Here is a 13,314-nt window from a genome sequence, read left to right as displayed (position 1 = left end):
CCACTGCTCTTCTTCAAGTAGGAGGTCGGAATATCAGAGTTGCCTGAACGCAGCACAGTGAGGATGTTAGCAGCTGTAGGAAGCAACCCGGAGCTATACTCTACTAGCCCCGCTGAAAGAGCAGCAGCTAGCCGCTGAGAGCTAGCTGGATTTGACGGTTCTCGACCTCTCAGTCCGGTTGTTGTCACGTCCTCAATCCCGGAACCCCTCACCCAGACCCGGGTCTGTCAGGGTTCCCTTCCCCGTAGACTGAGGGTCTGTGTGCGGACATGAAGCCGAGCTCCACAGCTAGCCTCCGGAGCTAGCGTAGGCTAGCTCCAAAGCTAGCCCCTTCAGACCCGGACAAAGCCGGGTCTGGGTGAGACGTTCCGGGAGTTAGGACATGACAACAACCGGAGTAAGAGGTCAAGAACCTTGAAATCCAGCTAGCTCTCAGCCGCTAGCTGCTCTCTCAGCGGGGCTGAAGAGTACAGCAGCGCATATTTTCAAGCGTAACCATTGAACGGATCCCGTTTAACTTCCACAAGAGTTGTTCATCTTGTAATAAAGATCTCAATGAGGAAACACGCTGTGTTTTTTCTATTTTCACTGCATTTTAACAGCCTATAAATAGTGAATTTTAATATAAAAATATTAACGATTTATCGAAAATTCGTCATTAACTCTCCCGACGTTCGATTAAGACAATTTAATCGAATGCCCATCCCTAGTCACTACATATACAAACAGTTAGTCATATGCCGACTAGGGGGGAGAATACTCTGGACCACTGCTACAGTACCATCAGGAAACTTTCTAAACCTGCTGTGCTGAGATCCAAGAACTGGAGCAGCAGATAAGCTGTGGAGGAGCTGCGTGTCTGCCTGGACAACACTGACTGGGACCTTTTTAGAACTGCTTCCAACAGCCTGGACGAAAACACAGATGCTGTGACGTGATACATCAGCTCATGTGAAGACAGATGTATTCCAACACGCACCAGGGTGAGCTATAACAACGACAAAATCGATGACAAAAATAGTCGGCAACGAATTTACTCGTCGATGAGTCGTTGATTACGTCATAGCGTCATAGATGGCTCACTCATGAGGAGTGAGCCATCTCGCTTCCTTCCTATCTCTGAAAGTCGCGCATGTGCAATAGCGACAAAATATGGACCAATGGCGGCGTCCGCTGCAACAGCATCGCGCAGAGAACTTCACCCTCAACACAGCCCGAAAAAAACTACGTGCAATATCTGTACGGCGGACCTGCTCTCCATGGAAGCAGGACACATGCATTTGAGGAGGAGGTTTGACATCGTAACGTAAACGATGCAGACTCGCCTCTGTAAGATAGCCTGTTAGCTAGCTTGGTTAGTTAGCTACGGTCCAAAGAAGACTGAAGTTCCTTTTTCTCTGATGTGTGTATTGCTGATACTTTCCCTGTCCTTTTTGTTAACAGGAAAAATTAATACTTGATTTTTAATTTATTTTTTGGAACAGCACTTGGCCTGTTCTTGGTTTTAAATGGACAAAATCCTGATTTTTCTTTGCTTTTGTGTCAACAGTACCCTTATATGCAGCAAAGTTTATTAAAAGATATTTTTTTGAATGAAGTATCGATCTTTATTGCCTTTATTTTCAGTCATCACATGCCTCGAACAACCTCAAGCTAAATTTAAAAGCTGTTGGCTAAATAAGAGCAATTGAGAATTTGTGTCATTTATAATCCGATTAGTTGATTAATCGTTTCAATAATCGATGACTAATCGACTATCAGAATAGTCGTTAGTTGCAGCTCTATCTGTGTGCCACAGCAATCGTTTTGAAATCAAGCTTCTCACAAATAGGGTCTATTGTTATTAATATGACACAACAGTGATGTAGAAATTATACTCACTGTAAAATATGCCAGTATCAAAATTATTCACACAATATGTGTCTGTGTTTCAGGATGAGACGAAGGAGTCTGGAGAACTTTTTACACAAAAGGAGCCAAAATGCAGAACATCCCAGATGTGAGCTGAGCTTCTAACAGCAGCTTGCAGATGATGATCGAGGACATGTGACCCCTGGCGGCAGCTCAGGGTCAAAGCTCCACCAACCAGACATTGCTTTAAACGTATCGTTCCCTTTAAGGAGTGTTTGTTCTCCTGTTAGCAGAGCTGAAGCTACCTAGCGTTAGCAGAGCTGAAGCTACCTAGCGTTAGCAGAGCTGAAGCTACCTAGCGTTAGCAGAGCTGAAGCTACCTAGCGTTAGCAGAGCTGAAGCTACCTAGCGTTAGCAGAGCTGAAGCTACCTAGCGTTAGCAGAGCTGAAGCTACCTAGCGTTAGCAGAGCTGAAGCTACCTAGCGTTAGCAGAGCTGAAGCTACCTAGCGTTAGCCTGTGAGCGGCTCCTCGAGGGACTCACCAACTCGGTGCAGCCGGAGTTGGGGCTTCATCACGGCCTCCAGCAGCCTCCTCAGGCAGCCGAGCTCCCGCTCGGACCGCTCCATTCTGTCTTCGAACACCGCGACGATCTCCTCCGCCGCCGCCGTTAGCCGCTCGGTTAGCATCGCTCTCAGCTCCGGGACTCGAGCCGTTTCTCCTCCTTTCTCCAGCTGCAGCAGGAAGTCTTCGGCGGCGGCGCTGATCCGCTCATGTACCGACTCCCGCAGCAGCTGCACGTCGCACATCTTCCTCCTCTTTGTATGTGTGTATGTGTGTGTGTGTGTGTGTGTGTGTGTGTGTGTGTGTGTGTGTGTGTGTGTGTCTGTGTGTGTGTGTGTGTGTGTGTGTGTGTGACAGGAGGAGTTCCGTGTGGACCAGGGTGTGCGGTTGCTGAAGATCATCGAGCGAGGGTTTGCTTGGAAGATGAACAGCCCTGAGGGATCATGGGTAATCTTCCTCAGCAAGCAGCTCCTGATGAACGTGGCATCTGGCCACGGTACACACACACACACACACACACGCACGCACGCACGCACGCACATACACACAGACACACAGTTTATTTTAGTAGTTTGTCCTGACTCTTGTTGAGAGTTAAGGGCAGAGGATGTCACACCTTGTTAAAGCCCTATGAGACTAATTGTGATTTGTGAATATGGAATTCACACTAACCCTAACCCTAACCCTAACCCAATGAAAAGTACATTCTATATATACACATGTATTTCTCTGTGTTTATTTGCTGGTGAAAATGAACTCAGGGATTCAGACACAGTCACTTGCACCTGCACACTCTTTACTCTCACTCCAGCATGTACAGTTTATCTACCTGCATGATGTTCTGTGTGTACATCTTACAGTTGTACATGTATTCATGTTCCTTTGTTGATTCTTTTCAAATTTCTACGTGTTTCAGTTGTTTCTTTCACTGAGTTTCAAATACATTCTGTTTGTAGATTGTGACTTTGACAAATAAAACCGGCGCAGGTTTGTTGTAATTGTGTCTCTCACGTCAAATTACTGCACAGTTTACATGTGTAGATTTAGATTATACGGTTTCTGCTCGTAGGAAACACACTGTGATACCTACCTGTTAATTTATGTACAAGATTATAGAGCTTAAATCTTCTCAAAGGGATTTTTCTGCATAAATAAAGGACGTAGCTCTTTAGTTTCCATTTCTGAATATTAGCCGGAAGCTGATCTGAAAGAGCGATAGTTTAAAAATATTTAGCAAAAGATCACCGGGCTACAAACTGGTTTATTAGTTGTAAGTCAACTGCAGGAAACTTTCATTATTTTACATGGAGGAACTGAATCTGCGTGTTTGCCTCCTCAGGTGGGAATCCAGAGCTACAGTGCCACCAGCCGCTGTGTGTCCCGGCCCAGTCAGACACGCAGCCACTACAGGAAGCTGTTTGTGGTGCTGGTCATCATCGGCTCCGTCTGCATGGTCATCATCACTTCTGGGTTCTTATACATCTGCTGGCAAAGACGACTGCAGGTAACCAAGACGACGGTCAGTGAACACACACAGACACAGAAAGAAATGCAAGTTCTGTTCTGCACGTGTGCATCACATATATGTTCTTCACAGTTTTATTGACATTCATTTTTATTTATTTTAAACAAGTAAATAATCAAAAAGAAACATTTACATACATGTGAAAAAAGGTAACGCAAAGTAACCTTAATAAACGCAAAGTAACGTAACATGTCGTGACGTGACGTACAACTGTTCATAAAAATGGATTACATGACAACTTCCCAAAAGTGAAACCACATTTCAGTGGCCCCCTGGTGGCTGCTGTGTAGCTCACACACGTCACCTAGCACGGAATATTTTCACCTCATTTTTATACAGCGGGAGGAAGTGGACAGGCGTCGTCCATCTTGATTAACAATCATAACTGGATGACACGTCAGCTGGGTCAGTTTTTTCATAGTTAGTTTGAACTACTAAATAACCAGATTTTTCCCTCAGGAGGTGGTGAAGACCAAAAACCGAGCAAAAATTAAGGTAATACTGAGCTTATTATCAGCATGTGTCTAAATATTCAGTGCTCTTTGACCTTTGAGTTTCGCGCTGAGGAGCTTCAGTTTGTGGAGTGTGTTTAACTTATTAACCTTTGTGTTGTTTTCAGTGAGAGGCTCAGTTGACTGACTGGAGACAGACAATCGTCCAGAAGCTGTGTTAAACATTGCGTTTCTCATATTTTATTCAGTGACTTCATCACGGCCGTTCTCCGTCTCCATGCTGGTCACATTTAAATCTCATTTAATTCAGATGTTGCCCGTGTTTTTGCTTTTTCTAAGAGTTTTCTCGATGTAACTTATGTATATGGCTTCACTATAAACTACGCTGATTTAAATGCATTTTTTCAGCTCAGCAGGATTTACGGAGCGTTCAGGACCGAGCGAGGACTTAGGATTAGAGTTTCTTAAACGTGCAGTATATATGATCTGTTTCTGAAAGCACAAGAGACCTGCAGGACGCGTTCCCCTTGTCCTGCACTTGAAGACAGATTATACGAGCATGTAGCTTTCAGCACTGCAGCCTCGATATAACAACAGACAGCGTCTGCTTCTTTCATTTGATGAAGGAGTCTGTTTGAAAGACAAATGTTGTCGCCTTCTTGCTAGAAATCCACTTAACACTGAACAGATCCTTTACATCTGTTTTAACAAGTGCTTTTCTTTCCAGAACCTGGGAGCCTCTCGCAGTTTTGCATTTAGTAGCAGTGCCAGTGCAAGTCAGTGGGTATTCAGCTGTAAGAAAAAATAAAAACAAAATTACCCTTTGTGTAAAGAAAAGATGGTTAGTTTCCTAGTGTGAAATTGCTGCTATTCGACGAATATATTGTTCAGTTTTTAGTCATTCATGGCAGGTATTTAATTTCTTTTAAGTATCTTTTTTGTACATATGTTTATATGTGTATCACATGTTGTGTCATCCTTTTGGTTGTCAATGTAATAAGTTAACTGTGAGAAATAAAGTGTTGAGAAAATGTGATGTTTTGTAATTTCTCGCCCCTTCAACCTTGACATGGATAGTGGATGATTTCTTATGTTTGCAGGATTTAATCTTTGTTCTTGTCATTTAGATTATTGTGATTAAATAGTTTAGTTTAGTCAGTAGTAGTTAGTTTCAGTATAGTTTGTCATGTTTAAGAAAAGACGACATCTTCAACTTCCAGTTTAACACGAGTTCAGGTTCCTCTAATTCTTTTCAAACACGGGTTTGAGTAAATCACAATTGTAGTTGCATCGTGACACTGCAAAGAAACTGACAACATAATGTATATAAACATAAAGATAAACATATTTAATAATGACTCATTTCATTATTGATAGAGTATTTTCTCTTATTCTATGTACTTTAAAAAAAATATTGATTAAAATATATTGAACCTATTGATCCATTGACTTCATTATTTAAGCTCTATAGAAATAAGACTATAAATGTGTATTTGTACATGTTTATTTGTGCATTTATACAAACTCATACGCCAACCACAGAATCAATCAGTCAGATTCTAACCTCACCACCATGGATTAAGACCAAAGACCTGTCTAAGGACGCCAGGGACAAGATCTTAAACCTGTACAAGGCTGGAATGGGCTACAAGACCATCAGCAAGCAGCTTAGTGAGAAGTAGACAAATGTTGGTGCGCTTATTCGGAAATGGAAGAAACACAAAATTACCATCAATTGCCCTCGGTCTGGAGCTACACACAAGATCTCGCCTTGTGGGGTATCGATGATCATGAGAAAGGTGAGGGGATCAGCCCAGAGCTACACAGGAGGAACTTGTTAATGATCTCAAGACAGCTGGGACCACAGTCACCAAGAAAAGCATCGGTAACACACTATGACGTAGTGGATTCAAATCCTGTTGCACCAGTAAGGTCCCCCTGCTCAAGAAGACACATGTACAGGCCGTCTGAAGGTTGCCAATGGGCCTGAATGATTCAGAGAAAGCTTATGAGAAGGTGATGTGGTCAGATGAGACTAAATCAAGCTCTTTGGCATCAACTAGACTCGCCCTGTTTGGAGAAGAAGCTTTGGGGGTGTTTCCCTGCTAAGGGGACAGGACGACTTCACCACATCGAGAGGAGGATGGACCGGGCCTTGTACCGTGAAATATTGGGAGACAACCTTCTTCCCTCAGCCAGGACATTGAAAATGGTCGTGGATGTGTCTTCCAGCACGACAATGACCCGAAACATATGGTCAAGGCAACAAAGGAGTGGCTCAAGAAGAAGCACATTAAGGTCATGGAGTGGCCTCGCCAGTCTCCGCACTTTATTTCCATAGAAAATCTGTGGATCAAATACGCATATTTCACACAACCCAATGCAAATCAATTCATAACTTTAATATGATGAGAGTTATATGATCTGGATATTGTTCATTTATTCATTAGTGGGCAAACTTCCAAAATCGGCAAGGGATCAAACACTTATTTCCTTCACTGTATACTCTAGGTGTGTATTATATGAGTCATTAATCAGTAGAAACAACAACTATCAACCAAAATCTGAGGATGTTTACTGTTCCCTCTGCAACAACTCGCGTTAAATATACTGACGTGCTGTTATCCTGATGCTTCTCTTTAACGGGGCTGGAATGGCTGCTCTATGCTCCTGAGTAAATCCAGAGGCTTTGACACACAGGCAACATTTAGAGGCCAAAAGCATGAGAATAAAGTGAGTTACAGTGTAGAAGTCAAAGTTACAGAACCTCGAGTCCAAGTCGAGCCCCAACTCTTCTGTCTCTAGTGTTGAATGTTCAAGTCAACACGTCATGTGCAGGTCACTCATCTAATGTCCGAGTCACTCTCATCTCATCTGTATTACTATGATTATAATATCCGAGGCTCAGCGATCAGTCATTAATTGAGTATCAGGATCATGTCCGTGTTGCCAAAAGTATCTTCAAGACACTAAGATCGTGTACAAGTCACCATGGCACATTTCAGTCGTCATCAAGGACCTGTCACAGCTTTGTGATCGTGAGATATAATAGTGTTCGGGTCGCTCAAATCGGGTCTGAAAAGGAGTTTGTCTGAGTCACTACGATCATGTCTGAGTCCAGAGGATCAAGTCAGTGTGATTATACTTTAATAAAAAACATTACATCAGGACAATTTCATGTCAAGAGGGTCACGTTTGAGTCGCCATGGTGACGTCTGAGTCACCATGTTGGAGTCAGGAAGGACGAGTCACTGCGAATGTGTCCTAGTCACGATGGTCAAGTTTGTTTTTAACTTATTAACCTTTGTGTTGTTTTCAGTGAGAGGCTCAGTTGACTGACTGGAGACAGACAATTGTCCAGAAGCTGCGTTAAACATTGTGTTTCTCATATTTTATTCAGTGACTTCATCACGGCCGTTCTCCGTCTCCATGCTGGTCACATTTAAATCTCATTTAATTCAGATGTTGCCCGTGTGTTTTTGCTCTTTTTCTCCGACTTTTCTCGGTGTAACTAATGTATATGGCTTCACTATAAACTACGCTGATTTAAATGCATTTTTTCAGCTCAGTAGGATCCACGGAGCGTTCAGGACCGAGCCAGGACTCAGGATTAGAGCTTCTTAGAGCACTGACAGCTGTCATACGTGCAATGGCGGCGAGCAGGAGGCTGGATAAGCACCGTAGCGATGAACAACGGCAACAAGTGCAACCTGGGCTCCGGCTACGACAGCCCGAAGGAGAACGTGCCGATAGGTGGAATCAGAACCAGCCCCACGAGCCTCATGAACAAGGGGAACAAGTTCCGCGACGGAGCCTACAGCGCGAGCGGGGAGCGGGGCGTGCAGCAGCAGAAGGCCGGCTCGCAGATCAACTCCACCCGCTACAAGACCGAGCTGTGCCGGCCCTTCGAGGAGAACGGCTCCTGCAAGTACGGGGAGAAGTGTCAGTTCGCTCACGGCTACCACGAGCTGAGGAGCCTGTCCCGCCACCCGAAGTACAAGACGGAGCCGTGCCGCACCTTCCACACCATCGGCTTCTGCCCGTACGGGCCCCGGTGTCACTTCATCCACAACGCCGACGAGCTCCGGCCCGCTCCGGCCGCCAACGCCAACATACAGCCGGGGGAGCCCCTGTCGACCCGCGAGCTGGGCGGCTACAGCCAGCGGGACAGACCCAAGCTCCACCACAGCCTCAGCTTCTCCGGCTTCTCCACCCACCACGGGCTCGAGTCCCCCCTGCTAGGCAGCCCCACGTCCCGGACCCCGCCGCCGCCCCACACCGGCTCCTCCTGCTCCCCCAGCTTCTACGACGAGGTGCTGTCCCCCAACTCTATGTCCTGCATCAACAGTGCCTCCGACATTCCTGTCATGATAACAACTTCTGTTATTTTTCCTGATCAACATGACATTTCAACAATGATCTCGCGGAGGAGAACACGCCCGCCGCGACGTCTCAGAACACGAACTCTCAGGTGCTTGTTGCAGATACAAGACATTTTTCCGCCCCTCAACACATGTACAGTCAATCAAAATATCTCTACCTTTATAAGTGACCCCCAAGAATTTAGAAATAGGAAAGGGGTGGGTTTCCTACACTTAAACATAAGAAGTTTGTTGAGCCGTCACAAACTTGATCACATTAATATTTTAGTAAACCAAGCAAACCCTGATATATTGGTCATATCGGAGACGTGGCTACATAAAGATATAGACGACCAAACAGTGTTTATTCAGGGATATAATATTTTCAGATCTGATAGGGCCAGCAGGGGTGGTGGTGTAGCTGTCTATGTTAAAAGCACTTATTCTGCTGCTATTTTAAACGCTGTATCAATCCCAAAATGCTTTGAATTAATTTCCCTAAAAATTGACCTTGGTCACAAAAATTCTATTATTGTCATTGGAGTTTACAGACCCCCTAGTGCCCCGACTATGGCCCTCAAAAAGATGGCAGAACTTCTTATTCCTCTTTCTGACTCAGAACTAATTATGTTTGGTGATTTTAATTTAGATTGGTCAACTGATGCCTCCGAAGCTCTTAAGGAGCTGTCCTCTGACCTGCATTTTACCCAGCTAATTTCTGTGCCCACTCGTCCTAATCTGAAAGACTTTTCTAAATCAACTTTAATTGATCTAATTTTTTGCAACAAACCGGAAAAATATGTTGCAAATGGGGTTTTAGACTTGGGGATCAGTGATCATTGTCCCATAATATGCATCCGTGACATGAGGTTGCAGAAATGTGGCTCTCGGGTAGTAATGAAATGAGCAGATACTGTCAAAATACTTGATGTTGATCTGGCCCTAAAACACTTCACCACAGCTTTCAACTTTATAGTTGACAAACATGTTCCCTATAAAAAATGCAGGACTAAGAACAGAGTCAACCCTTGGTACTGCAATGAACTTGCAAAACTGCATTGTTCCAGGAACAAGGCATGGAATTTAGCAAGGCAGACAAATGACCATGCCCACTGGCTTAAATTTAGACAATTGCGAAATAAATGCACATCAGCAGTCAGGAGAGGGAAAGCCGATTTTTATTTGAAAAAATTCACTGAATCGTCCAATAGACCAGGTGATTTCTGGAAAGCAGTTAAAAGTCTAAAAGGACAGCGCAGTTCATGCCTGCCTGCTAGCATGTTAGCAGACTCCACTGTTTTAACTGAACCCTCTGACATCTGCTCTGCTTTTAACAGACATTTTGCTGCAGCTGGGCACCTTTTTGATAATACCGTGCATACTACTGATCTTCAAGCAGATCCCTGCACACCCCCCGCTTTGCCAGTTCCACTTTCAGAAAGCAGCTTTAGTCTGACAACATTAGATTCAGTTCAGGTCTGCAATGCCCTGATCAAAATTGATCCAAAGAAAACGACCGGTGACGATAAGCTTGACCCTTTCTTTCTGAAAACCTCAGCTACTGTAATTTTTGAATATATTACTTACATCTTCAATCTCTCCATAACAACTGGTGTTATCCCTTCAACCTGGAAAACAGCCCATGTACTCCCACTGCACAAGGGTGGTAGCACTAATAATATGAACTACAGGCCAATTTCAAAATTATCATGTCTCTCAAAAATTCTTGAATCCTTTATTAATACCCAGCTAAAATCATTTTTATCACTATCATCTTTCTTGAGTCCATCTCAATCAGGTTTTAGAGCCCGACATAGCACTATTTCTGCAGCCTCCCTTGTGGTCAATGATGTCATTACTGCGCTAGACAATAAGCAACATTGTGCCGCACTATTTGTGGACCTCTCAAAGGCCTTTGACACGCTTGACCACCATCTGCTTTTACACAAATTATCTCTTATCAGCTTTGATCATTTGAGCCTACAGTGGTTTAACAGTTATCTCTCTGGTCGCTCCCAATGTGTAAAGGTGGGCAAAATAACATCACTTTTTTTAGATATTGACAAGGGGGTACCCCAAGGCTCTGTCCTTGGACCTTTACTTTTTATAATATATATCAATGAAATTGCCTCCACACTCACTCCACTTTCTCGGGTTCATCTTTATGCGGATGACACAGTTCTGTATTGTAGTGCTTCCAACATTGACTCCGCTATAAATAGACTGCAGCTCTCCTTCCACATGCTAGAGAAGCAATTAAGTGACTTGAAGCTAGTCCTGAATTGTGCCAAAACCAAATGGATTCTTTTTACTAAAGCTAGAAGCACTGATTTTAACAGTTTAAAACTCTGCTCTAGAAATGGTACCACTCTGGAAAGGGTCACCAGCTATAAGTACCTAGGCATTTGGGTTGATGAGAAGCTCGATTTTAAACCACATGTGAGTCAACTCGTAAAAAAGCTAAGAACAAAATTGGGCTTTCTCTATAGAAATAGGTTCTGTTTCACTTTCCAAGCCAGAAAACGCATTATTGAGACTGTTTTTATATCAGTTTTAGATTACCGTGATGTAATTTATGGAAATACATCCCACAGCACACTGAAATCTCTGGATGCTGTTTACCATTCTGCTCTGCGTTTTATCACAGGAGACCGCTATGGCACACACCACATCTCTATAACAAGGTTGGCTGGCCAGCCCTGTCTGAAAAAAGGGATGGTCATTGGAAGATTTATATTTACAAAACAATCATTGGGCTACTGCCACTATATCTCTCCTCTCTCATCAGCTGGAATTCTAATACCCACAATACTCGCTCCCAGAGCTGGCTTTCATTGTATGTACCTCGTGTTAAGACCAACTTGGGGAAGACAGCTTTCTGTTATAAGGCTCCCTACATCTGGAATGAGGTCCAAAAATCTTTAAAGTTGCGCTCATTTGTTTCATTGACAGAGTTTTCGAGTCTGGTCTCATGTACAGCTGACTTCTCCTGCAATGACTGTAACTGATAGTTGACTTTGCCATAGTATTTTATTGACGAATTGTTTTATACCTTGTATTACTGTGTATATATATATGCATATTTATTTCATTCCTATTTATTCAATGTATTAACTTTTAATGTATCAACTTTTTTATTGTACCCTCGGCACCATTGAAAATGAGGGTCTTATCCCTCAATGTGTCTTCCGAGGCTTAAATAAATATTCAATCAATCAATCAATCAATCTTAGATCTGCAGTATATATGATCTGTTTCTGAAAGCACAAGAGACCAGGAGGACGCGTTCCCCTTGTCCTGCACTTGAAGACAGATTATACGAGCATGTAGCTTTCAGCACTGCAGCCTCGATATAACAACAGAGACAGCATCTGCTTCTTTCATTTGCTGAAGGAGTCGGTTTGAAAGACAAATGTTGTCGCCTTCTTGCTAGAAATCCACTTAACACTGAACAGATCCTTTACATCTGTTTTAACAAGTGCTTTTCTTTCCAGAATCTGAGAGCCTCTCGCAGTTTTGCATTCAGTAGCAGTGCCAGTGCAAGTCAGTGGGGATTCAGCTGTAAGAAAAAATAAAAACAAAATTGTCCTTTGTATAAAGAAAAGATGGTTAGTTTCAGTCTGAATTTGCTGCTATTCGACAAATATATTGTTCAGTTTTATTCATTCATGGCAAGTATTTCATTAATTTTCTCCTTTTTGTACGTCTGTTTATATGTGTATCACATGTTGTGTCATCCTTTTGGTTGTCAATGTAATAAGTTAACTGTGAGAAATAAAGTGTGGAGAAAATGTGATGTTTTGTAATTTCTCGCCCCTTCAACCTTGACATGGATAGTGGATGATTTCTTATGTTTGCAGGATTTAATCTTTGTTCTTTTCATTTTGATTATTGTGATTAAATAGTTTAGTTTAGTCAGTAGTAGTTAGTTTCAGTATAGTTTGTCATGTTTAAGAAAAGACTACATCTTCAACTTCCAGTTTAACACGAGTTCAGGTTCCTCTAATTCTTTTCAAACACGGGTTTGAGTAAATCACAATTGTAGTTGCATCGTGACACTGCAAAGAAATTGACAACATAATGTATATAAACATATAGATAAACATATTTAATAATGACTCATTTCATTATTGATAGAGTATTTTCTCTTCTTCTATGTACTTTTTAAAAAATATTGATTAAAATATATTGAACCTATTGATCCATTGACTTCATTATTTAAGCTCTATAGAAATAAGACTATAAATGTGTATTTGTACATGTTTATTTGTGCATTTATACAAACTCATACGCCAACCACAGAATCAATCAGTCAGATTCTAACCTCACCACCATGGATTAAGACCAAAGAGCTGTAAGGACGCCAGGGACAAGATCTTAAACCTGTACAAGGCTGGAATGGGCTACAAGACCATCAGCAAGCAGCTTAGTGAGAAGTAGACAAATGTTGGTGCGCTTATTCGGAAATGGAAGAAACACAAAATTACCATCAATCGCCCTCGGTCTGGGGCTCCACGCAAGATCTCGCCTCGTGGGGCATCGATGATCATGAGAAAGGTGAG

The 13,314-nt window shown here is 42.8% G+C and overlaps 1 protein-coding gene across 1 annotated transcript; it reads left to right on the top strand.

The window, feature by feature from the left end:
* Positions 1-2,837: 2,837 nt before the first annotated feature.
* On the top strand, positions 2,838-13,192 carry LOC133000168 (mRNA decay activator protein ZFP36L2-like). The gene is made up of 5 exons (XM_061070033.1): positions 2,838-2,861; positions 3,754-3,933; positions 5,975-6,062; positions 8,055-8,911; positions 13,103-13,192. Exons 1-5 carry the CDS (start codon positions 2,838-2,840, stop codon positions 13,190-13,192), a joined length of 1,239 nt encoding a protein of 412 aa, XP_060926016.1.
* The last annotated feature ends 122 nt before the right edge of the window (positions 13,193-13,314 follow it).

This window comes from Limanda limanda, chromosome 4 (genome assembly GCF_963576545.1).
Source record: "Limanda limanda chromosome 4, fLimLim1.1, whole genome shotgun sequence".
In the NCBI taxonomy this organism is placed as follows: domain Eukaryota; kingdom Metazoa; phylum Chordata; class Actinopteri; order Pleuronectiformes; family Pleuronectidae; genus Limanda; species Limanda limanda.
The sequence above is the reverse complement of the archived record's forward strand: the minus strand, read 5'-3'. Positions and strand labels throughout refer to the sequence as shown.

Coding starts and splice junctions, on each gene's coding strand:
- LOC133000168 (XM_061070033.1), top strand. CDS start 2,838: ATGAACAGCCCTGAGGGATCATGG. Junction 2,862..3,753: donor ACAGCCCTGAGGGATCATGG/GTAATCTTCCTC, acceptor TTGCCTCCTCAG/GTGGGAATCCAGAGCTACAG. Junction 6,063..8,054: donor GACCATCAGCAAGCAGCTTA/GTGAGAAGTAGA, acceptor GGCGGCGAGCAG/GAGGCTGGATAAGCACCGTA.